Genomic DNA, 26,402 nt, shown 5'->3' with positions numbered 1-26,402 from the left:
GTCTCAAAAAAAAAAAAAAAAAACAAAACCAAAAAAACAAAGAACAATGTGTGGTACATTTAAAGGTAAAATTGGACAGTGTGAATATTCTTGGAATTGTATTCATAATGAAGTCAATTCAGGTAGGCACAGTTTCAATGGTATTATGAGCTCCATCTTAATAGCTTTTTCCAAAAGTTTTCTGATAGAGGTTTGCGACTTTTCATTTAAGCCCAGCTCTGGAATTCATTATTGTGTGCTAAATTCATTTGGCCACTGACTTTTTGAAAAGGAGAAAATCAGGTTTTTTAATACACACATATCCATACACAAGTATACACTTGAATCAGTCTTTTTTGTTAAAAGTTCAGCTATGTGCTAAAAAAGGATTATATGAGTTAAAAAAGGAAAATGTATTCAAATAAGCAAATATGATTGAAAATAATAACGTCTTTAACAACAGAACTTTGTAACATCGCTGTTTAAACAGTTACTCAGTTCTTGATTGCTTTTATTTTGTATTGTAGCATATTCTATTGCTTTATGGATGTGGATATGCTATTATGTCTGTAGTTCAACTTTTTAGTATGTTCTTATTTTTAACTTTCATTTTAATGAAAAATAACATACATAAGATTTAGGAACATCTAAGGAAAACAGATGGTTTTTCAGACTTTCTTTACCCTGAAATTAAACCTCTTGCTTTTTTAAACTTTTGAGCTAAGAATTTAAAAAATGTTATAAATGTTCTCATACTGTGCATTAGTGCATGTTACACACATATCCCACATTAACATTTTTATTTTCACTGAGATTCCTGGTATAATCCGATATTAAACCTGTGGTTATTTTGGCAATTATGCCCTTTATAGAAGGATTCCAATAGCTAAACTCTTAAGTTAGAGAAAAAGAATATAATTTGTCTCCTTCTGGCGAAAAATTATCCTAAAAAATGGTTAGGAGATTCAATAATGGTTTGCAGTTTTTAAAGCAAAGCTTGGCCAGGTGCGGTGGCTCACACCTGTAATCCCAGCGCTTTGGAAGGCCAAGGCGGGTGGATTGCCTGAGGGCAGCAGTTCAAGACCAGCCTGGCCAACATGGTGAAACCCTGTCTCTACCAAAAATACAAAAATTATCCAGGCATGGTGATGGGCGCCTATAATCTCAGCTGCTCAGGAGTCTGAGGTAGGAGAATTGCTTGAACTTGGGAGGCAGACGTTGCAGTGAGCCAAGATGGTTCCACTGCAATGCATTCCAGCCTGGGCAACAAAAGCAAGACTCTGTCTCAAAAAAAAAAAAAAAACACAACTCACAGGTGAAATTATTGACTTTTCATTCACTAAGCAAAAACCCTGAAACTTTTTTCTTTCTCCAAAGTCCGTTAAGGCACACACTAGACTTAAAGTCATCAAGCCTTATGTGCTGTGCCTGAGTTGCCCTTTGTAAAAAATCAGTGGCTCTCTGTTCTCTCTTGTTCCTCCGAAGTTTAATTTGTACACTGCCATACAGTTGTGATTTATTTTAAAGAATATTCTCTTGTCTTTTTCTCATCTTTTCCCCAAATGACCTAAAACATACTCACCCTCATATGCCCCCTACCTCCCCACCTAGACCTGCTATTTCCATTTTTAACTTGTGAATTTGCTTCTTCTCATCCATGACTTCAGAGGCAGCCTAAAAATTCGAAGTAAAATATCTTTCCCCTGTGACTCTTTAAGCATGTGTTCAGGTTTGATCTAATTGGTGTACTTTGCAGTTAATTGCGGTCATAGTGGCGATGCTTCCTCCATGGTTCTGTAGACAATGATGGGCGTAATAAAAGGCATCACGGAGGGAAAAGCTTGCGCCTTGGTCCTGGCTCTGCCACTTCCTGCCTATGCCATGTTAGGCACATTGTTTAAACTTCAGGTTCCTTATCCATAAAGTAGACTAAAAACACCTACTTGCCAGGGTAATTGTGAGGCAAGTACTTGGCACGCAGTAGACAGTCTAAAAACAAAACACAAAACAAAACTAGGTCACTTTCCCTGTTGTAGCTCCATATGGAGTGCTCTGTGTAACCTGACCATGTTGTATGTTGTGAGCTTTGGGGAAGCGGTGTGAAAGAGTATCATCTCCTCTCTGTAGCGACCTCTAAATCGTCTGTTGTGTGGTATTCTTAGGGTACAGAGAGTAAGACTAAAAACTTCAGAGAGGTGAAAGACTTCTGGCGGGGGTGGGTGGCCATCAAGTTGTGTCTTGAAGGGAAAACTGTGGCTGTGAGGAGACTGTGTGCGTGAGCGAAGGTGCCGAGGGGAGTAGGAGCTGGGGATAGGGAGGAGGATGGGCAGGTGAGCAGACATCACGAGTCCCTTTGGGGTTGAGGGGTCCAGTTGCAGAGCCGTGGGATGTGTCGTTAAGAAGGCTGAACTGAGGCCACATTCCGACGGCCTTAGAAGTTGGTCGGAGTTTAGATATGACATAGAACGTAACAGGGAGCCAAAATTCAGGTGACCAAGGTGCCCCCTGAAGTGAATTACCCTTTGGGATGGTGAGGAGAGAAGGTTCGTACCCCTTTTGTTTTCTTCAGTGTAGCTGATAGGGCTTGGCTCTGTGTCCCCACCCACATCTCCTCTCAAATTGTCATCCCCATGAGGTGACTGGATCATGCAGCAGTTCCCATATGCTGTTCTCATGATCATGAGGGAGTTCTCACGAGATCTGATTGTTTCAAGTGACAGTTTCCCTGCTCGCTTGCCCGCTCGCTCTCCTGCCACCATGTAAGATGTGCCTGGCTTCCCCTTCGCTTTCTGCCATGACTGTAAGTTTCCTGAGGTCTCCCAAGCCATGTGGACCTGTGAGTAAATTATATCTCTTTTCTTCTTTATAAATTACCTAGTCTCAGGCAGTTCTTCATAGCAGTGTGATAACAGACTAACATAGTAGTGAAGTGGCTTTTCAGCTTTCTGACTGTGAGCCATAGTATGATAAAAATTTACATCATGATCCATAACACCCATGTATACTGTATTTGTTTCATGAAATAAAAGTTTTATGAAATGATGATCACCCTTCCAATGTGTCTTGCACAGGGCTGACTGCATAATTTGTAGGGTCGAGAGCAAAACGAAGATGTGGGACCTCATGTTCAAAAATAAGGGAAAAAATGCTGCTAAAAGTAGTTAAATACATCCTTTTCCCTTTCTTCTCTCTTTCTTGACCAGTTTTGCTTTATTTGCTTTACTTGTTTGTCATTTTGAGTAAATAAAAGTTAAATTACAAATTTCAATTCTTAACACTAGTTTTACTATTTACATTGTACAATGCCAATTTTAAATGCAAAACGTGAGAGTATGAAATCAGTGAAATTACACAATTGGCATTTCTTACTTTGTACCTGTATCCTGTTCTTATTAGAAGAGTGGAAATACTGTATAACGCTAACTCAACTGTTTCTGTTTCACTTCTTGATATGTATACATTCTACCAACTGTCTCTACCTTAGGCTTACTGTTGAGTAAGGGCTGAAGGAAAGGAGGGATGGATTACCTTATATTTCACTTTCCTTCTGTGTGGTCGTTTTCAGTGTGAGTGGTTGGCTGATCTAAGTAAGAAAGAAAGAACAGGACAGAATTATCCCTGGTCGTGTTTATTTCTTAGAATGCCATTGCCTTCTTTCCTCCTGGGAAGTAAGTTCTGGTGTTGATGGCAAGCGTGGCCTCTGGGGGCTGCCAGCACCCTCTCTGCTCCTTCCCATCTTGTTCAGATGCTGACCTCACATGCTTGCTTGGTAACCGCAAACATACCTCTTCCAACCCTGTCTTCTCAGGAGCCTGCTCCAGTTTTTCATTGAACTTCATTTACAAAGCACAAGTTTAAGGACAAAATGATTAAGAATTTCAAGGTGGTTGGTGGCAGGCGAGTGTTAAATCAATTGGTGGGGCCCTTCAGAGCAGGGCCCTGTGCGATTGCAGAGGTCGTATATCCATGCAGCCAACTACATTTGATTTTCTGTTGTATTAAAAATAACCCCACTCGTTGCACCCCATTAAATTGATGTTACCACCCGCTAATGGGTCATGGTTGGCAGATGAGAAAACACTGGTAAATTCATGAGGTGCTTGGACTCCAGTGTCAGGTTGCTATCTTAGAGTCCTGCTTCCACCACTTGCTGTCTGTGAACTCGAGGATATCTCTGTTTCCCAAGTAAAAAGTGGAGGTTCTAGGAATTACTTCATAAAGTTGCTATGGGAACTAAATTCGTGAATTCATGAAACATGCTTAGAGCGGCATTTATTACACAATAAACTTCCTGTAAGTATTAATCATCATTATTATTAATTTATATCTTGCTCTAGGTAAATGTTGAAGAAAAAAATGTTTCTTGACTACTGTCAGCATTCTCACTTATCCTAAAACAGATATTTTCTTAACTTTACCATCATCTGTGTTTTCTTGTGTCTGGAAGTATATAAAATATAATAACCAAATGAAAGTTAATTCAGCTGCACTTAATGTAATGGAAATATTTTAAAAATTATAGTTCAATAAGAAATTCCATGAAAGACTACTTTTATTTCTGTTCCTCCTCCCTGATTAAAACAGGTAGATAATTAGTATTTCATAATTAATCAGTTAAGAAAGAAGCAAGTATATCTGAAAGATACTGTCTGTTGAACTTAAGACTCTAGATTTATTTATTTCGAAATGAAATTATTGACAAACCCCAATCATGGGTTAATATGCTTGAGAGGAAAGTTACCTATCTTTCCCCCCCCACCCAAAGCTTTTATCTTCATTTATTTTAAAAATAGGCCAGATGCAGTGGCTCAAGCCTGTAATCCCAGCACTTTGGGAGGTTGAGGTAGGCAGGTTACTTGAGCCCAGGAGTTCCAGACCAGCCTGGGCAATGTGGGGAGACCTCGTTTCTACAAATAGCTGTAGTCGCAGCTGTTCAGGAGGCTGAGGTGAGAGGATAGAGCAGGAGGTCAGGGCTGCAGTAAGCTGTGTTAGCACCCCTGCACTTTATTTTTTCTGACCTCTGCAGAGTGAGACCCTGTGTCAGAAAAAATAAAATAAAATAAAATTGGCAGATAAAATGGTATGTATGCTATCTTTTCTAAAATATGGCATGCATACATTTTTGCTATAGATACAGAGCAAGTCTACAAGTCATGACACACAACAAAAAGAGCGCAGAATCTGGTGGATGCTCAGTCAATATCTGTTATTGGAACAACCTTAATCCACCTGAAAAAAATGCTGGCTGGTTTGTTTTGTTCTATTTTGAATCTTCTTCCTTGATGATTTTATAATAAATAGTACTATTTTATGGCTCATTTGGATACTTCCTATCATTAATTGGGGCTACTGAAATATCTTTTCCCACTGATGATTTGATAGTTCGTGTTTAATTGATTCCCTCAAGTTGGGCACTAAATAGCATACAGTCATTTCGTATCTGAGTGTTTGTGTCAGTTGGTGATAAACGGACATATTTGTATTAGGTCACCATTTTAAAATGGAGTCCAATAGAATTGCTTAAATGGGCTTATCTTAGACTCTTTAAATAAAATTTGGAACATGATGGATATTGCAGACAAATAAATCTTGTGGAAAATTTGTTTTTATCTGCTTTTTATTGGCAGCAGTTCCTTGAATTGCAGACTTTATGCATAGTCAAAACAGATATGCTAAACTGAGTACATTGTAACTTCTATTTTATGTTAAGATGGAAGATTAACCACCAATTAAAGTTATTATATCTTAGCAAGGTGTCTACTCTGATAAAAATTTATCATCCTCTTCAAACATTACTGTGGAGCAAATATAAACACCTTAAATCGTAAGATTCAAGAGATCTCACTTTGACTGTTTAAAACAAGTCGAAGTATACTAATCTGTAAAATGCTCGAACAGTTAAATTAAAAACACCCTCACTTAGATTTATTGAGCAATTCAGGCATATTACCTGTGCCAATTAGATTAGATGAAAAAAATCCAATCCCTTTATTCAGGATGAATAATTTGCACATTTACACTGTAAACCACTTTACCTTGAGTGAGAACCACAGTTTACAGAGTTAACTAGCCCTTGTCTGAGAATTAGATTGGCTTTGAAAGTAGTTGATACTTGCTTTATACTTACAGTAGAAACATTATTCCTCATAGTTGAAAGTAAATATTAGGGCCTTGGATTATTAAAGATGTTACTCAGTAATAATTGGGATTAATAACTATTGAAAAACACATATCCAGTCCATTTTTATTTCCATATTTGAGCTAGGTATTTAATTCTTTAAGTATGTGCACTATGTATGTAATTTGGAAATAAATATTTAGAGAATGATTTCACTCTTCTATCTTAGGTTTATCAACTGAAGTTATATTTAGAAAATTTACAACCCTGATTTCTCTCTCTCTCTTTTTTTTTTTTTTTGATTCTTTGTATGAATTTTTAGGAAGCCTGAAGCTAAGGAGTGTTGTATTTCTCTGTCTGAAATGATTGCTAGTGATTATAGTAAATGAGATGCTTTCATTCAGGTACGCAAGTAGAAGGCCTCTTATCGCCTGGATGTGTGCTGCTCTGCAGGTTTCTCACTTTCTTCTGCCTCCTCCAGCCCCTGACCTCCTGCAATGGATTCCTGTTGTCATAATTCATTCTGGGATTTTAGCTAAGGTTCAAACTCTAATAAATATCTGCATAGCAAGAGTAATTGGTATGTTCGTGAAGTACGATTCTAGTTTCACTGATGTCGTCAAATGCAGATGATCTCTTCTGGTTTAGCTTGGCCGTGAGCGAATGGGAATTGCTTAAGTTTCTGCAGAAATGTTTGGATTTCATGAGACATGCCTGTGCATTAGAGACATAGTTTTAGCCAAAGCTTTATGGTGCTGACATCTGTGATAAAGGCAGGACTCAGAGGAGATGGGATTTAATCCCCTTTCATCCCTGACTATCGTGATGGCCTCAGGCCTCTGAGTTAGCCCACGGCCATGGTCTCTCTTTACTCCACAGCCAATCATCTTGAAAGAGTCGTCTGTACTGCTTGTCTCCACTACCTCATCTCTTTTTTATGCCACACCCCAATGTAAACTGATTTTCATGCTCAACTAAAAGGACTGTTAGTAGGTGACCAGATCATGGGGATGCTGAAACGGTGGCATGCTTTAATATTGATTATGCCTTTGTTGTTGAGTTCCACTGTCCGGCATCTTCCTTGACAGCCTACTCTTTTTTTTTTTTCCCCTGTTCCCTTTTACTATTTCTTTTCAATCTTGGTGAGTTTCTCTTCTGCCTATCTTTTATATGTTATTAGCTTTTTTTTTTTTTTTTTTTTTTTTTTTTTGAGGCGGAGTTTCGCTCTTGTTACCCAGGCTGGAGTGCAATGGCGCGACCTTGGCTCACAGCAACCTCCGCCTCCTGGGTTCAAGCAATTCTTCTGCCTCAGCCTCCTGTTATGTTATTAGCTTGAACTCTGTCCTTGACCATTTTCTATTTTCATCCCAAATTCTGAGACCAGTGACTTTATCAGTGGTATTCTGACCGTTCCCAGTCTACATCTTTGTCCTGGAACCTTGTTCTAATTAACAGACTTAAATTTCTAGCGACTTGCTGGACGTTACTATCAGTGTGTTTAACAGGGGGTCAAACCAATCTATCAAAATCCGACCTCATACTTCCTTTCTAACTACTCCCAGCCCCTTCCGTCCCCTGCCTGGTCAGCCTTGATGAACAGCACTGTTAACCATGTACACAACCAAGCCGTCAACCTGAGAGTCCTCCTTCAGCTCTTCTATTCCCCTCATCTCCCGCATCCTGGCAGTCATGGAGTCTAGTCAATTAAGTGTTCCGTGTCATCCTTCTGCCGTTGCCTTCGTCCAGGACCTGCGGTGTGCAGAGCAGTGCCGAGACCCCAGCAAGCCGTGCTGCCCCTCAGCCGGGACTGGTGCTGATGCGACTCCTGTGCTTCGGAAATCCTGACCCACCACGGGGTGTTTTATTTCCCATTTCATTTCTTTGAAATCTCCTGGCTACCAGCGTTTTCATATGTATTGCCTTTGGTGGCTTCAGTCTGGCCCACGTTTCAGGCATTCTTTTCTGCAGTCTGGTCTGGTCTCACTCTGTTGGTGTCTCCTCTGCAGCGGTATCAATCCTAGGTGGGCGTGGATGATCATGCTTTCCATTACCTCATGCTTGCACACACAGCCTGTCACAGTTCCTCACCTGCTTCTGACCAGGCAACTCTGTTTCCAGGACACCCCCTCAGCCCTGTGCACCCTACTCCACACCTAAAACCTCTTAATTGCTCTTCATTATCTTTACAGTCAAGTTCATATTCATGGTCACATCAGAGAGCCTTACACCCTGCCACTCCTTAGCGCTTACAGCCTTGCTGCAGCCACACGGATCTGCCTACAGGTCTCCGGATACAACCTGCAATGCCTCCAAGCCTTTGCGTATGCTGATTTTTCTGTCCTGAATCCCTTCCTCTGCTCCTTAATGATAATTTATCTTGTCTTTTGATTTGCAGCTTCGGTCTCTCACGAGCCTTCTTTGACTGTTCCCTCTCCCCGTTGTCTTTCCTACTTTATGCACTGTCTTAACAGCTTATGTAGGGCTTGCATGCTCCGCTTATCATTCTGTGCTGAGTTTTCCGTGTAACTTCCCCGGTAGATAATACGTATCCTCAGGTCAGTGTCTTGTTTATCTTTGTGTGGCTGGCGTCCAGCACATGCCTGAGCGTGAGGAGGCTCAGTACATGTTGCATAATAAGGAAGGAATGAACACAAAATTTTCAAGGAATTTTTTAAAAGAGTACTGTGTGTCTTTGTTGCATGCAGGTGCTTCCTTTGTTTGATGATAAATCTAGAGTGTAGAAGTACGGCTAGCTCTACTGATACAAGGTCATTTGGAGGTAGTTGGACCAACCAGAATTAAGAACAGAAATTGTGAATTTCAGGCCAAATAAGTAACTCCAAATCACTGGGGTGGAAAAAGGAACAATTCAATTATTCTGATGAACGAAAACTAATTTGCAGTGTAATTTTTATAAGGATGCAAAATTAGAAAAGAAGAATTAAGGCTATATATACTTGTTGGTTTAGGTAAACCTACTCAGAGGTACTTAATTATTTTCAGTCCCACTTATCGGATATAGACTTTAGAAATCATATCAAAATTTATATAGGTTATGAGACAAGTCATGAATTATACGTATTATAAATATGTGCTTTATTCTTTATACTCTGAATATTTCTGATTTTGATGAAAATCTGAAATATCTGTATCTAAAAATAAGGAAATAGAAATGTAGGAATAAGAACAAAATTACCTGTGATCTGGGGAAATCAATGATAATAATCCTACTTTTGTTTTCTGTCTACCCTTAGAATATTTTGCTACACCTATTTAAAGTTAACGTTAAATAACTGTGGTGACTGAAATCAATTCTATGCAAATAGCTAATAGTCAAATGTATACTCAGTTGCATAACAGATGAGATTTAATACCCTGAAGTGGGAGTTGGAAAACAGAAAGAAGCCAGATATTTCAAACTTCAGTTAAGAAAACTTAGCCTGTACAAATGTGTGAATAAAATTATTTTTATGTAATGTTATAAACTGCCAAAGAAAAATATGACTTGTTATATTCTTGTTTCGGTGAAGAGTTTCCATCGGGCTGATGGGACTTAATAAAACATGTGGAGAAGATTAGAGTTTAAAAAACATTTGGACATTTGGGTTGTATCACTGTACTCAATTACAGGCACTCAGAACATTAGCTGTCATTTGATTAGTTTTTCAGTCTTCCTTATGATGACATTTCTTATATTTAATCCAGAAAGCTGGCGCAAAGAGGCATATTACATAAGTTGTGGCAGGGATCTCAGGAGAGTTGGCTCATACCCTTTCATAAGGAGATATTATTACATGTGAACAGGCCCTTCCTCTCCACCTCACCACTTGCCAAGCTTCCGAAAGACCCTATCCTACTGGGTCACTTTTCTGGACGTGCTTCCATTAATTTTCAGCGAGATGCTGTGATGACAACAATCTATATCTGTAAAAAGTTATATAAAAATTCAATATATTTCACGTGAATGTAGTTCACATTAGCACTAAGCTAATGAAAATTATTTTTATATCACCTTCTTACCAATTTTAATTCTGCCTCTGGTGACTGATGTGACACCTGAAGAGCATTGCCTTATAAATAGATACACCTTTTTTTCTTCTTGGGATATAATTTATATATTCAATATTATAAACTCCTTGGTCACCACATTTTTTTGCCAGTACTATGCTGGTTTTAATGAGCTACTTTTAAAAATTAATACTTTGTTTTAAAGTTGATTCCACATTTTTATTGTTATAGGCAGTCTTAGTGATAAATTATAGTAAAAGAGTTTCTAGTTGATAGACATCTAAGATTTCTATAAGTATTTAGAACTGACCATTATATTATTTTTTCTTACTTATCCTGATAAATCTCAATCAGTTTCAAACACTAAACATACTAAAATATGGATTACAATACCATTTAGGAATAATTTTTAGTAATTTTGGTGAAAAAGCAAGAATGGTAGGCATAAATTCTGATTATCTTTAATTACCTGAAAATTTCATTAATTATTTGGTCACTTTTAAAATTTGAGAACATGAAAGAATTGCAATATTGTTAAACTGAAACAGTGATGAACTGAAACAAGGCAGTGCTTTCATTTTAGTTCTCCTAGTTGCAGGAGAGTGAAAATCACACAAGCATTTATTTCGTGTTTCAGTAGGGGAAGCAGATTCCTATTTGTTATGAACAATACAGTGATGACATGACTTCCCTACCTCAGCGTCTCTGCTTTCATTTTGTAAGCAATAAAATTCATAGGGGATAAGTAAAAAATAATGGAGGAGCATTTTTACTTTCACTAGAGTGTTTGTTATGGCTTTACTGTGTAATATACACTAAAATGTCTGTTCACATTCAAAGCAAAAGAGACGAGAGCTGAATTTGGGTGTAGTGTGCATCCAAGCATTGAATCTGATCCTTCACGTAGTAATTGAATCAGAACGGTATTGTGTATCAAATTTATCCTTGTTTTTTAGTTGGCTAGCAAATGGCTTTTACGACAGAGGTTTTTAGGGCAGGGTAAGACTTAAAAAATAGAATACCTTTTCTCTGGCAGATGTGTGGGTGTCAGTGTTTTTGCAACTTGAGGAGCGTGAGAAAGAGAAGTAATAACTGTTAGAGAAGGAAAACAGAAGGCAGGGGCTCAAAGGAGGGTTTTCTGACACTATCGTTTTAGCAGGAGGAGCAGAGGGTATCTGAAAGGCCTGCTTTTGCACAGCAGGTATCTACAGGACTCAGGAAGTGGGTCTGTGGTGGCCATTGCAGATGTTCTCTCTAGAACAGTGGTTCTCAATCTTTTTGGGACCAGGGACCAGTTTTGTGGAAGAGAGTTTCTTCAGGGGTGTGGGGGGATGCTTCTGGGATGAAACCGTTCCACCGCAGATCACACGGCATCAGGTAGACTCTCGTAAGGAATGCACAACCCTGATCCCTTGCACGCGCGGTTCGCAGGAGGGTTCACGCCCCTTTGAGAATCTGATGCCGCTGCTGATCTGATGGGAGCTGGAGCTCAGGCGGGAATTGTCACTCATCTGCTGCTTACCTCCTGCCGTGCAGCCCAGTTCCTGACAGGCCACAGACCACTTCCAGTCTGTGGCCTCGGGAGTTGGGGACCCCTGCCCTACAACATGATTTCTGGACACATGTTGCATCATTTTCCTGTTGCTGTTGTGACAAATCACCACAAACCTGGTGCCTTAGAAGAACACAGAATTGTTACCTTACAGTTCTAGAGGTCAGAACTCCAAAATAGGCCTTACGGGATTAAAACAAGGTGTCATCAGGGCTGTGTTCCTTCTGGAGGCTCTAGGCAAGAATTCACATCAGTGCTTTCTTCAGTTCATTCAGGCTGCCTGTGTTCCTTGGCTTGCGGCCTTTCCATCTTCAAAGCCAGCAGTGGAGCCTCAAGTCTTGTTTGCACTGTTTCAGTCCCACTCTGAGTCTCTTCCTCTTTTTCACTCGCAAGGACCCTTGTGATTATATTGGGTTCATATGAATAACCCAGGATTATTTTCCCATCTCAAGGTCAGCTGCTTAGCACCCTTAATTCCATCTGCAACCATAATTCCCCTTTGCCATGTAATATGATATGCTTATAGTTTCTTAGGATCGGGATATGGACATCTTTGCCAGGGTCATTATTCTACCTACCACCCTTCACGTCATTTGTTGATCCCTGTGTAGGTTGTACCTCAGTCTGTCTTTCTCTTCACTTTCCTTCGTTTCTCCTCTCTACTCTCCATCCAAATACTGTACTGCCAAGTGTGGTCAGATTGGGGCAAAACCTTGTAAGAACATGAAGGATTAATGCACTGAGCTCATGGCTAAGTTGCTGGCTCCTTACGTTCTACTTCAGTACAGCAAATATTTTTTGTACTGCACACTCTTCCTTCTTTCAGCAAATACCTTCTGAGTGTCTTCCACGTACCGAGCACCTTTAAGTGCTGGTGATGGAACAGTGAAAAACACAGACAAACTGCCTGGTCTCTTGGAGCTTACACTTCAGTGGAAACTGACACACACAGTGAGTGCAAGGTAGAGAATTAAGCCAGGGCACTAGAAATGAATGATTGGCTACTGGAATTGGAACAGAGAGGGTTTCCTGAGATCTGACTGGCAATGTGAAAATGGGGAAAAAAACGTTTAAAGCACAGACTGTATGGAGAACAAAGCCATAAGGTAGGAAAGAGCTTTCTAGTGAGGAACCGTTTGAAGGTCTATGGAGCTTGAGTTTCATGTGTGAAGATAAAGAAATACACAGTGCAGCTGGAGGAGTTCCGTGCCAGCTCACTTCTCTGTAAGCCGACGGAAGGAACTGGGATTCCATGTGTGATGGAACGATGCTGGAGAGTTTCTAAGCTGTGGAATTAATTAAATACTTTAAAAATGATCTATTAAGAGAACTTGGCTATTGTATGGAGGATGAGTATGAGATAGCAAGAGTGGAAGAAGAAAGAGACGAATTTTGGTGATTAGACCAAGTTGGGAGTGGAGATGGAAATAAATGAATATATTTGAGATAGACTTTTAAAAGGAGCTTGAATTGAGAAGACTTGACAATGGAATGGATATAGAAACTGAGGTCAGGAAGGACATAATGATAATTCCTGGATTTTGGGGTTGAGAAGAGGTGCCATTTCCTGGGATGGGGAATCCGGGAAATGAGCAGTTTAGGGTGGGGAGCCAGAGTTCTGTTTTGACCATGTTAAGGTTGAGGTGCCTATTGGACAGCCAAGGTGAAGTTTCAAGTTAGGCAATTAGGTAGATATATATGTTTTGGAACCTGTAAAGAAGTTGAGTCTGAAGATATACATTAGAGAGTCATTGACACGTTTTTCAAACTAAGGTTGCCATGAGATTAATCTAAAAGAAAGTGTGAAGATAGAGAAGCTGGTTCACCGTACAGCTCTGAGGTGGACCAATACTTAGAAGTTGAACAGAGGAGAATGGATTGGCCATGGAGACTGAAGAGAAGCTTCTGGTGAAACCAGGACAGTGAGTGAAGATACACCCACCCACCCACTCACCCACATCCTGAGATCGGCTACATTAAAAGCTGCCGAAAGATCAATCAAATGAGATAATAAATATTGTCATAATTATGCTCACTGATAATTTTGACTAGAGCAATGGCTTTGGGGTGCTGTTACAGAAGATGGACTAGCAAGAGCCAGGGGAAAGTGTGGGGGCGAGGAAGAGACCACCACTCCAGACAGCTAAGCACTAGGTGCTCACATTCCGAGATGGTGGGCCATCCCATGATTACTTTCCCCAGGAGCCCACTTTTTCTACCTAGAGAAAAGTTTACTTTTATATGGTACACAGGCATTCTGTTATTCTATTTACCGTGTACAATCTGTTTTAGAGGAAGCAAAATTGCTAAAACTCAAGACATTTCATGAGCAGTTGAAAAAACATACTAATGCTCACTAAGAGGGGACTCAGAACAACTCTTGAATGTGTGCAGAACTATTACAGGCACACCAAAAAGTTCACAGGTGGGCCGTGTGTGGCAGAAAGGATCGCTCACCTGTCGATATTAGTGTGGAGTAAGACTAAGTTCCTGTTTTTCTCAAAATCCTGAGCGACGTTAAAACTGCTTCTGTGTCTCATTGGGGACAAAATACCTCAGCCCTAGGTGCCACTCACTCTTCATGAGTTGTGGTTAGAATATCTGATGTTGTTGTAGCAATAACTAGGTAACCATGGCACAGAATAGTGCTGTCATGATCGAAATCCATAAATTTACTGTGCAAGTTTAAATTAGCAGTAATAAAAGGAATATGGTAAGGTTTTGAAGTGCTCAAATAATGTTACCCTTGATAAAAAGGGAAATACTTTCGCAAACTTCGCATGGAATCTATCCCTGCAAGCAGGTGTTTTAAATTTTCAGTGTTTTATCTTTGACTTCTTCCATGAAACGTGTCTTCAGTTGCTTTTAATGATGGCATTGGCAGAGGGGAAACATATTCTCATCTTATCATTCAGATTCTTTTCCACTGCAGTTTGGCCTTGTTGGCAATTCTTTGGTGTTAAATGATTTTAATTTTATGATGTAAGGCCTAATTTGCTTGTGAACATTCACATTGGTCCACGGATCTTGGCCTTGGATGAAGTATATACACATATAGATTCTATTACAAGTAATACTTGCAGACAATGCCAAAATTTTGGTGTTTATATAATGCTTTGTATTGTTAGTTCAGTTTAAGGAGCATGTCAAAACCTGTTATGAGGCTGACATTGTGCTAGGCACAGTACAGAAACTGTGATCTGTGCCTAAAGGAGCTTGTGGTCTAGTGGAGAAGGGGGCAGAACTGGTAAAATAAATTGTTTAAAGTAAGTGTGATCATGAATAAATGAAGTATGTGGGAGAAAGAAGTAGTGCAGAGGAGGGAGCCGTTGGTTCTGTGTGGTTGTGGGGTCACAGGATAAGATCAGAGGAGATTTTCATGAAGACATTGACAGCCGAATAAGATTTGAACCATGAGTAAGACTCCTGACGGGCAGCCACCCGGGGGCAGGGTAGAAGCGGCAACCTAGACTTGGAGGGCATAGGGTGACCCATGAAAAACCACTGGGGGTCCGTGACCTGCAAGGTTTTTGGCCCTAACCGCATGTGGGCTGTGATTGAAATCACTCCATTTGATGAAAATGATCTAAAGCAACGTGAAATTGAGGGGATGTCAATGGAGTTGAAGAGTTGGAGTATTCAAGGGTGCAGAGTATTGGTATTGAAGTTACTCATCACATGGTACTGAAGTGACTCAGATGGTTACATACAGGGTTGGTCAGATTTCCTTTAAAATGAAGTAGAGGAGAAAAATCAAAGAAGAGCCTGAGGATTCCTTGGAATTAATTGTATCAAAACCAGGGTGTGAGTATGCCCAGGAGATGATGTTGGAAGACAGAACTTAATACTGAGCATGGTGGGTGCCGATCCATGGCTGTAGGGGTGCACAGAGCAGGAGGGGAGTCAACATGTGAGAAAGAGATGAAACTGCCGGGACTTGTGTTTTGTCTTACATTTCAATAAATCCTAATTGAGGACTTAGTGTGTGCAGTGCGCCATGCTTATTCTTGGGAAACAAACTCCTAAGATAGGAAAGGAGCTACAGGGTGTGACTGTGGAAGGGGAGACAGCTCTTGTCTCTGTGATGGTCTCTCTCCATGGGATGCCAAACCCTCAAGAGCAGCGCTTTCCTATTTTCCAGAGTGACTAGTATGCAGTAGATCTTAATGCATGTTCACCCATCAATCAAATGAATAGTACCTATTCATTAAAAGTTTCTATTTTGCATTATTCATTATCTATCGTCCATTGATTCAAGTATGACACCACAACATGCAGCTATTTATTATGTTTTCACGTAACATTTAGTGTCCTGAGAAATGCTCATGATACAGTTTTAAAGTAAAAAATGATTTTAAAAATTACATGTATAATAAGATCCCAGTTTTGTGTGTGTGTGTGAGAGAGAGAGAGAGAGAGAGTGTGTGTGTGTGTGTGTGAGAGAGAGAGAGAGAGAGAGAGAGGGAGAGAGAGAGAGAGACATGGAGTGAGGGAGGAAAGGAAAGAATTGTCAAAATATTAGTGATGACTGTCTCTGGGTCATGAGATTAAAAAGACAATTATTTTCATCACCTTCCAAGTTTTCTAAAATGCATATAAACAATTTATAACCAAAGATATTTAAAATATTTTTTCTCTAAAAATTAATATTCTGCCCTTAATTTTATATAACATTTATAGTAAAAATGAAAATCCTAGTAGGTCTATCACAAAAGCCTTTCTCGCTGTGCTGCCTTTTTTTGATCACTGTTTATTCTTAAGGATTTCTTTCTGATGTTTATTATTTGGCTCTGTGCTGCTAATGGCAATAGCTTAAACATTTGGTTCCCTGATAAACAACATCCTTCCCCATACCTGCGGTGAACATTAAAACAAAGTCTTCATATTCTCTCTTTGTGTCACTGTGCACAGCACAGCTCTGAGCTTTGCTTATTTGTCTCTTTGCTGTTTATATCCTTATGGTCGTCATTTTCCATTCCAGTGCCCTTTCAATTTTATTTTATTTGTTATTATCAATTGTATTCTTCTTTTCTGGTAAAATGTTTCTTCTAAAACACATCTGCAAACCATTCATAGCTCTGCTTGGATATAGTTAAACATTTCATTGAATGTATTAAGACTATATTCCTTGGGTAGCTGTAGGCCTCTCTTTGTAGTCTCTGTGCAAGCAAGTACAGCATTTGGACACAAAATGTCATTCAAAAAGTCATGTGCATACGTCATAACTGTAGTCTATTGAGTTCAGCATCTGACTGTGATGGTTGTTTTCCAAGGTAATTTCAGAAGGTAGAAATGAATGTCACACATACTTATTTTTCTTCACTCTTTCCCTCCCTTCCTCTTGCCTTCCTTCTTTCCTTCATTCCTTCCTCACTGGGCTGTATATTTTCAGCTTCCATAATACTCTGCTATCACCCTTACTCATCATTCACCTGATCGGAGGTGTTTGTCTCCTCACTGGACTGGAAGCAACTCGAGGGAACAGTTCACATCTCATTCATGTCTTAGGCTGTCTCCTGGGTTCACCTCATGCCTTGCATAGAATTAGTCCTCACCAAGTGTAAAAATATATCTTACATTTAATTAAGAGTGACTTCATAGCTTTAGCAATATGAAAGATCTATATAAAACATGTCAAATAATTATGCTCTGGGCGACAAGCTTCCATTAAAGAGATAGAGGGGGTTTTAAGACCAAAGATAAAAATATATTTTCTAGACTGTAGGGTTAATCAAATATTGTAATACATTACCGGGGAAGGAGGTAAAATCTCCATCCCTGGAGAGCCTTAAAAATTGGACAGAGCAAACATCTGTGAGAATGGCTGAAGCACTAAACCTGTCTTGAGGCGAGTAGACAGACAGAATGACAAATGCTTCTGCGATTCTTTGATTACTTGGCCTGAAGAAGAGAAGGCTGAGGGGAGACATTAAACTACTTCAAATATGGAAAACAGCTATTATTGCTTTCCAGAGGAAAGCAAGTTGAAGGAGCTTAACCTCAAGTCAGAGATTTAGTTTACATTTTATAGTTAGGGATTTCAAGTCATAGGCTGTGAAAATCTTGTAGAGATCTGCAAAATAAATGACATTGATTTTTTGGTGAGATATGGAAAGTCAACTCTATGATTCTGCTGCAGTAAAAACACTTTTTATAATACTCTGAATAGAGAGAATTATTCCAATACATTATATTGAGTGTATAGCATTCTCTTGGGAAAGGTAAATTTCTAAAAGCAGTATTTTAAAGCACCAAGCATTTTCACTGTTTTGTGGATAGGACGGGGAACGGGGATTATAGCTGTGAATTTCTTCCCATCTCAATGCCTGAACAAGGGGCTATGTTAGTAAGTCAGTAGCCAAAGGGTGAACAGGAGCTTTGAGAGAGCTTTACCCTATGGGATCAGCCTTGTTTTGACCCCTGGATGTTTTCTCAATGAAAATGTGAAACAATTGGGGGTACGGTGGTAGTGGGGGGCACAAAAATACTATCAACTAAAACGTGAACCCAAATATCGATTAAAAATAAGTATTTGATTGTAATGTCTGAATTCAGCCACACGATGTCACAATTGGATTTTGATTTTCACTGTATGTTTGTCTCAATAGATGAAGGCATTTTCAAAGCTGGAGCAGAGAGGTCTGAAACACGGGGGGCAGCAGAAGTCCAAGAAGATGAAGATACTCAAATTGAGGTTCCGCTTGATCAGGTAATCTCCATGCCTAAATAATATGTATAAGCCAATTATCATTTTTTTTCTTTCAAGTTTTGTGTTATCTTCTACATACTGTTCCTATACCTGCATGAATTAAACCCTCTAAGATACTATGTGGCTGATCAACCTTAAGAACATGACAAAACACCCTTCCATTCTTTATCCTAGTATTCTTGTGAAAAGTAGCCGCTTAGACCAAGTCTTTTTTGTAGAGTTGACGTTTCACCATGTTGGCCAGGATGGTCTCAAACTCCTGATTTCGTGATCCATCCACCTCAGCCTCCCAAAGTGCTGGGATTACAGGCATGAGCCACCATGCGCGGCCTAGACCAAGTCTTTTTTTTTAAATACAGAAAATGATATATCCTTAATAAAGAGCACTGAAGAACAAGATGGGATGGGATTAGGTATGAGATAAATAGTGATCAAGTTTGATACAAAAAAGGGTATTGTTTTGAGATTTTCATCTGGAAAAACGTCTTTACTTGCTTAGAAAAGAATTTTTAAAAATTATATTTTAAGTTCTGGGGTACATGTGTAGAATGTGCAGGTTTGTTACATAGGTATACATGTGCCATGGTGGTTTGCTGCACCCATTAGCCTGTCATCTACATTAGGTATTTCTCCTAAGGCTATTCCTCCCCAATCCCCCACCCGCTGACAGGCCCTGGTGTGTGATGTTCCCCTTGCTGTGTCCATGTGTTCTTATTGTTTAACTCACCTTTATGCATGAGAACATGTGGTGTTTGGTTTTCTGTTCCTGTGTTAGTTTACTGAGAATGATGGTTTCCAGCTTCATCCGTATCCCTGCAAAGGACGTGAATTCATTCTCTTTTATGGCTGCATAGTATTCCATGGTGTATATGTGCCACATTTTCCTTATCCAGTCTGTCCTTGATGGGTATTTGGGTTGGTTTCAAGTCTTTGCTATTGTGAACAGTGCTGCAATAAACATACATGTGCATGTGTCTTTCTAGTAGAATGATTTATAATCCTTTGGGTATATACCCAGTAATGAGATTGCTGGGTCAAATGATATTTCTGGTTCTAGATCCTTAGGAATCAACACACTGTCTTCCACAATGGTTGAACTAATTTACACTCCCACCAACAGTGTAAAAGAGTTCCTATTTCTCCACATCCTCTCTAGCAGCTGTTGTTTCCTGACATTGAAATGAGTGCCGTTCTAACTGGCATGAGATGGTATCTCGCTGTGTTTTTTATTTACATTTCTCTAATGACAAGTGATGATGAGCTTTATTTCATATGTTTGTTGGCTGCATACATGTTGTCTTTTGGGAAGGTTTTGTTCATATCCTTCGCATACTTTTTGATGGGGTGTTTTTGTTTTTTTCTTGTAAATTTGTTTAAGTTCCTTGTAGATTCTGCATATTAGCCCTTTGTCAGATGGACAGATTGCAAATATTTCTCCCATTCTGTAGGTTGCCTGTTCACTCTGATGTTAGTTTCTTTTGCTGTGCAGAAGCTCTTTAGTTTAATTCAATCCTATTTGTTAATGTTGGCATTCGTTGCCATTGCTTTCGGTGTTTAATTCATGAAGTCTTTGCCCATGCCTGTGTCCTGAATGGTATTTTCTAGGTTTTCTTCTAGAGTTTTTATGGTTTTAGGTCTTAAGTCTTTAATCCATCTTGAGTTAATTTTTGTCTAAGCTGTAAGGAAGAGGTCCAGTTTGAGTTTTCTGCATATGGCTAGCCAGTTTTCCCAACACCATTTATTAGACAGGGAATCCTTTCTCCATTGCTTGATTTTGTCAGGTTTATCAAAGATCTGATGGTTGTAGATGTATGTGTGTGTGATTTCTGTGGCCTCTGTTCTGTTTCATTTTCTGTATATCTGTTTTGGTACCAGTATCATGCTGTTTTGGTTACTGTAGCCTTGTAGTATAGTTTGAAGTCAGATAGTGTGATGCCACCAGCTTTGTTCTTTTTGCTTGGGATTATCTTGGCTATATGGGCTCTTTTTGGTTCCACTTGAAATTTAAAGTAGTTTTTTCTAATTCTGTGAAGAAAGTTCAATGGTAGCTTGATGGGAATAGCATTGAATCTATAAATTGTTTTGGGTAATATGGACATTTTCACAATATTAATTCTTTCTATCCATGAGCATGGAATGTTTTTCCATTTGTTTGTGTCCTCTCTTATTTCCTTGATCAATGGTTTGTAGTTTTTGAAGACATCCTTCACATCCCTTGTAAGTTGTATTCTTAGATATTTTATTTTCTTTGTAGCAGTTGTGAATGGGAGTTCACTCATGATTTGTTTCTCTGTCTGTCTATTACTGGTGTATAGGAATGCCCGTAATTTTTGCACATTGATTTTGTATCCTGAGACTTTGCTGAATTACTTATCAGCTTAAGGAGATTTTGGACTGAGATGATGGGGTTTTCTAAATACACATTTATGTCATCTGCAAACAGAGACAATTTGACTTCCTCTCTTCCTGTTTGAATACCCTTTATTTCTTTCTCTTGCCTGCCTGCCCTGGCCCGAACTTTCAATACTATGTTGAATAGGAGTGGTGAGAGAGGGCATCTTTGTCTTGTGCCAGTTTTCAAAGGGAATGCCTCCAGCTTTTGCCCATTCAATATGATACTGGTTGTGGGTTTGTCATAAATAGCTCTTATTATTTTGAGATCGTTCCATTAATATGTAGTTTATTGAGGTTTTTTTTTTTTGTATAAAGGGATGTTGAATTTTATTGAAGGTCTTTTCTGCATCTACTTAGATAATCATGTGGCTTTTATCATTGGTTCTGTTTATGTGATGGATTACATTTATAGATTTGCGTATGTCAAACCAGCCTTGCATCCTAGCGAGAAAGCCAACTTCATCGTCACGGATAAGCTTTGGTTGTGCTGCAGACTTTGATTTTCCAGTATTGTATTGAGGATTTTGCCATTGATGTTCATCACGACTATTGGTCTGAAATTTTCTTATTTTGTGTGTCTCTGCCAAGTTTTGTTATCAGAATGATGCTACCCTCATAAAATGAGTTAGGGAGGAGTCCCTCTTTTTCTCTTGTTTGGAATAGTTTCAGAAGGAATGGTACCAGGTCCTCTTTGTACCTCTAGTAGAATTTGGCTGTGAATCTGTCTGGTCCTGGACTGTTTTTGGTTGGTAGGCTATTAATTACTGCTTCAATTTTAGAACTTGTTATTGTTCAACTCAGGGATTCGACTTCTTCCTGGTTTAGTCTTGGGAAAGTGTATGTGTCCAGGAATGTATCCAATTTTTTCTAGATTTTCTAGTTTACTTGCGTAGAAGTGTTTACAGTATTCTCTGTTAGTAGTTTGTATTTCTGTGGGATCAGAGGTGATATCCCCTTTATCATTTTTTATTGTGTCTATTTGACACTTCTCCCTTTTCTTTAGTAGTATGGCTAGTGGTCTATTTTTGTTAATCTTTAAAAAAAAAACCCAGCTCCTGTATTCACTGGGTTTTTGAATGGTTTTTCATGTCTCTGTCTCCTTTAGTTTTGCTCTCTTCTTAGTTTTTTCTTGTCTTCTGCTAGCTTTTGAATTTGTTTGCTCTTGCTTCTCTGGTTCTTTTAACTGTGATGTTAGGGTGTTGATTTTAGATATTTCCTACTTTCTCCTGTAGGCATTTAGTGCTATAAATTTCCCTCTAAACACTGCTTTTGCTGCATCCCAGAGATTTTGGTACATTGTGGCCTGACTTTCATTGATTTTAAGGAACTTATTTATTTCTGCCTTAATTTCATTATTTACCCAGTAGTCATTCAGGAACAGGTTGTTCGGTTTCCATATAGTTGTGTGGTTTTTGGTGAGTTTCTTAATCCTGAGTTCTAATTTGATTGCACTGTGGTCTGAGAGATTATTATGATTTCCACTCCTTTGCATTTACTAAGGAGTGTTTTTCTTCCAATTACATGGTCAGTTTTAGAATAAGTGCAGTGTGGTGCTGAGAAGAATGTACATTCTGTTGATTTGGAGTGGAGGGTTCTGTAGATATCTATTAGGTCTGCTTGATGCAAAGCTGAGTGAGTTCAAGTCCTGGACATCCTTGTTAATTTTCTGTCCTGTTAGTCTGTCTAATTTGACAGTGGACTGTTACAGTCTCCCACTATTATTGTGTGGGAGTCTAAGTCTCTTTGTCTCTAAGAACTTGCTTTATGAATCTGGGTGCTCCTGTATTTGGTGCATATGTATATAGGATATTTGATTCATCTTGTTGCATTGATGCCTTTACTGCTGTGTAACGCCCTTCTTTGTCTTTTTAAATCTTTATTCGTTTTAAGTCTGTTTTATCAGAGAGTATGATTGCAACCCCTGCTTCTTTTTAATTTCCTTTTGCTTGGTAAATATTCCTCCATTCCTTTATTTTGAGCCTATGAGTGTCTTTGCACATGAGATGGGTCTCGTGACTACAGCACACTGATGATGGATCTTGACTCTTTAACCAATTTGCCAGTCTGTGTCTTTTAATTGGGGCATTTATGGTTAATATTGTTAGGTGCGCATTTGATCCAATCATTATAATGCTAGCTGGTTGTTTTGCTCTTTAGTTGATGCAGTTTTTTCATAGTGTCAAGCGTCTTTACAATTGGGTATGTTTTTTCAACGGCTGGTACCAGTTTTTCCTTTCCATGTTTAGTGCTTCCTTCAGGAGCTGTTGGAACAGAGGCCTGTGGCGACAGAATCTCTCAACATTTGCTTGTCTGTAAAGGATTTTATTTCTTCTTCACTTATGAAGCTTAGTTTGGCTGGATATGAAATTCTGGGTTGAAAATTCTTTCCTTTAAGAATGTTGAATATTGACCCCCACTCTCTTCTGGCTTGTAGGGTTTTGGCAGAGAGATCTGCTGTGAGTCTGATGGGCTTCCTTTTGTGGGTAATATGACCTTTCTGGTGGCCCTTAGCATTTTTTAACCTTCATTTCAACCTTGGTGAATCTCACAATTATGTGTCTTGGGGTTGCTCTTCTTGAAGAGTATCTTTGTCATATTCTCTGTATTTCCTGAATTTGAACGTTGGCCTCCCTTCTAAGTTGGGGAAGTTCTCCTGGTTAATATCCTGAAGAGTTTTTTTCCAGCTTGGTTCCATTCTCCCCATCACTTTCAGATACACCAATCAAATGTAGGTTTGGTCTTTTCACATAGTCCCATATTTCTTGGAGGCTTTATTTGTTCCTTTTCATTTTTTTTTCTCTAATCTGGTCTTCATGGTTTTTTTCATGAAGTTGACCTTCAGTCTCTGATATCCTTTCTTCCACTTGATCAGTTCAGCTATTGATACTGTGTAAGCTTCATGAAGTTCTCATGCTGTTTTTCAGCTCCATCAGGTCATTTATGTTATTCTTTAAACTGGTTATTCTAGTTAGCAATTTGTCCAACCTTTTCTCAAGGTTCTTAGCTTCCTTGCGTTGGGTTAGAACATGCTCCTTGAGCTCAGAGTAGTTTGTTATTACCCACCATCTGAAGCCTACTTCTGTAAATTCATCAGACTCATTCTCCATCCAGTTTTATTTTCTTGCTGGGGAGGAGTTGTGATCCTTTGAAGGAGAAGAGGCGTTCTGGTTTTTGGGATTTTCAGCATTTTTGTGCTAGTTTTTTCTCATCTTTGTGGATGTATCTACCTTTGGTCTTTGATGTTGGTGACCTTCGGATGGGGTTTCTGTGTGAACATCCTTTTTGTTGATGTTGATGCTATTGCTTTGTGTTTTTTAGTTTTCTTTCTAACAGTGAGGCCCCTCTGCTGCAGGTCTGCTGGAGGTCTCCAGACCGTTTGCCTGGGTATCACCAGTGGAGGCTGCAGAACAGCAAAGACTGCTGCCTGTTCCTTCCTCTGGAAGCTTGTCCCAGAGGGGCACCCACCAGATGCCAGCCGGAGCTCTCCTGTATGAGGCTTCTTTCGACCCCTGCTGGGAGGTGTCTCCTCGTCAGGAGGCATGGGGGTCCCAGACCCACTTGAGGAGGCAGTCTGTCCGTTAGCAGAGCTCGAGTGCTGGGAGATCTGCTGCTCTCTTAAGAGCCAGCAGGCAGGAATGTTTAAGTCTGCTGAAGCTGCGCCCACAGCTGCCCCTTTCCCCAGGTGCTCTGTCCCAGGAAGATGGGAGTTTTTTCTATAAGTCCGTGACTGGGCTGCTGCCTGCCTTTCAGAGATGCCCTGCTCAGGGAGGAGGAATCTGGAGAGGCAGTCTGGCAGCGGCTTTACTGAGCTGCAGTGTGCTCTGCTCAGTCTGAACTTGCAGGCACCTCGTTTGCACTGTGAGGGGAAAACTGCCTACTCAAGCCTCAGTAATGCGGTTGCCCCCCTGTCCCCAAGCTCAAGTGTCCCAAGTCAACTTCAGATGGCTGTGCCAGCAGTGAGAATTTCAAGCCACTGGATCTTAGCTTGCTGGGCTCCGTGGGGGTGGGATACGCTGAGCTAGATAGACCACTTGGCTTCCCGGCTTCAGCCCGCTTTCTAGGCGAGTGAACACTTCTGTCTCACTAGCATTCCAGGTGCCACTGGGGTATTAAGAAAACTCCTGCAGCTGGCTCAGTGTCTGCCCAAAAGGCCTCCCAACTTTGTGCTTGAAACCCGGGGCCCTGGTGGTGTAGGCACCCGAGGGAATCTGCTTGTCTGCAGGTTGTGAAGGCTGTGGGAAAGGCGTAGTATCTAGAGCGGAGTGTACCATTCCTCATGGCACAGTCCCTTGTGGCTTCCCTTCGCTAAAGGAGGGAGTTCCCCAACCCCTTGCACTTTCCAGGTGAGGCGATGTGCCACCCTGCTTCTGCTCACCCTCCGTGGGCTACACTCACTGTCTAACCAGTCCCTAAGAGATGAGCTGGGAACCTCAGTTGGAAATGCAGAAATCACCCACCTTTCTGAGTTGATCTCGCTGGGAGCTGCAGACCAGAGCTGCTCCTATTTGCCTATCTTCAGAAAGGCATTTTTAAAAGATGCCATTATGTTCTTGCCTTTAGGGTCGTTGAAATTGTTGTGGTTGGAATTTGTTTTCCATAAAGAAATTGCGTATATAAATGCAACTCAAATGTTTGCTGTGTGTGTATTGATTTTCTTTCTTAGGCCAGTAGAGCACTGTACTTCTAGGAGGTGTGTGTATGTGTGTGTGTGTGTGTGTGTGTGTATACATACTCACATGTGCTTATAGAACAGACTAACAGTGTTAATTTTGCTTTTTAATATAATTCAGCAAGCTTCCCTACAATTCTAAGTAGAGGATTGTTAGGTGAGGAGGGGGAAATAATAATCCCAGACTCAGGGGAATGGGGAGAAATCACTAGGAACTGCCACTTGTCCTCTGACTGCTATATGATATTTCTTTTTCTAAAAGCAAATTTCACAATCCAACAAATTCCATAGATGATCTTCTCAACCATATTTGTCTTAACAGTGCGGCAGTGAAATTGCTGCTTGATTATTCCACAGGCGTTGTCTGCAACTGCCGCCTTCCTGATGAAAAGCCTAACGTGCTAAAAATCAGGCAGATTTCAAAAATCCAATTTATTATCCAGGATTAGTTACAACTAACAATTTTTTACAAACCAAATTTAGAAGTATTTTTTTCCTGAGGGGAGATGAAAGTTTAAGTCTTCTGTGAAGCTATAATTAAATATTTTAAGACAAAGCAGAATGATCACGATCACTGTATATACACAGTCATCATGTATATACAACACTGATAGCTGCAGAAACCAAGACTAATTTATATTCCAGAGTTACAATGTCAAATATTAAAAGAAAATCATAGCATTATTAACAAAAGAGAAATTTCTCTGTTAATCACTTACTTAACTTGCAAATCGGTGAGAGATATTTCTTTACTTTTACGTTTCATGATCCTCAGGAAGGGCAGTTGGGAGGGAAAATTGATCTCTGATAATACTTGAACAGCCTTGGATGTGTGTCTACAGGGCTTGATTTCTTATTTACCTTGTGAGTGCTAGCTTATTAAAATGCAGGTGTGCAAGAGATACTGAGAAACCAGTTGGTAAAAGCTGGGCAATATCAACAAATTGATGTCTGCTTGGAGGAAATGAAGCCA

The 26,402-nt window shown here is 39.8% G+C and overlaps 1 protein-coding gene across 3 annotated transcripts in view; it reads left to right on the top strand.

The window, feature by feature from the left end:
* The window catches only part of DCDC2 (doublecortin domain containing 2), a 211,342-nt gene that overhangs the window by 154,323 nt on the left and 30,617 nt on the right, over positions 1-26,402 (top strand). For all 3 annotated transcript variants that reach the window (XM_074398508.1, XM_003927304.4, XM_010338013.3), the window contains one exon: positions 18,266-18,366. In XM_074398508.1, the coding sequence (XP_074254609.1) occupies positions 18,266-18,366 (101 nt within the window). The remainder of the gene's footprint in view (positions 1-18,265; positions 18,367-26,402) is intronic.

The sequence above is a fragment of the Saimiri boliviensis genome, chromosome 4 (assembly GCF_048565385.1).
Source record: "Saimiri boliviensis isolate mSaiBol1 chromosome 4, mSaiBol1.pri, whole genome shotgun sequence".
In the NCBI taxonomy this organism is placed as follows: Eukaryota; Metazoa; Chordata; class Mammalia; order Primates; family Cebidae; genus Saimiri; species Saimiri boliviensis.
Note: the sequence above shows the minus strand (reverse complement) of the source record. Positions and strands in the feature narration are given on the sequence as shown.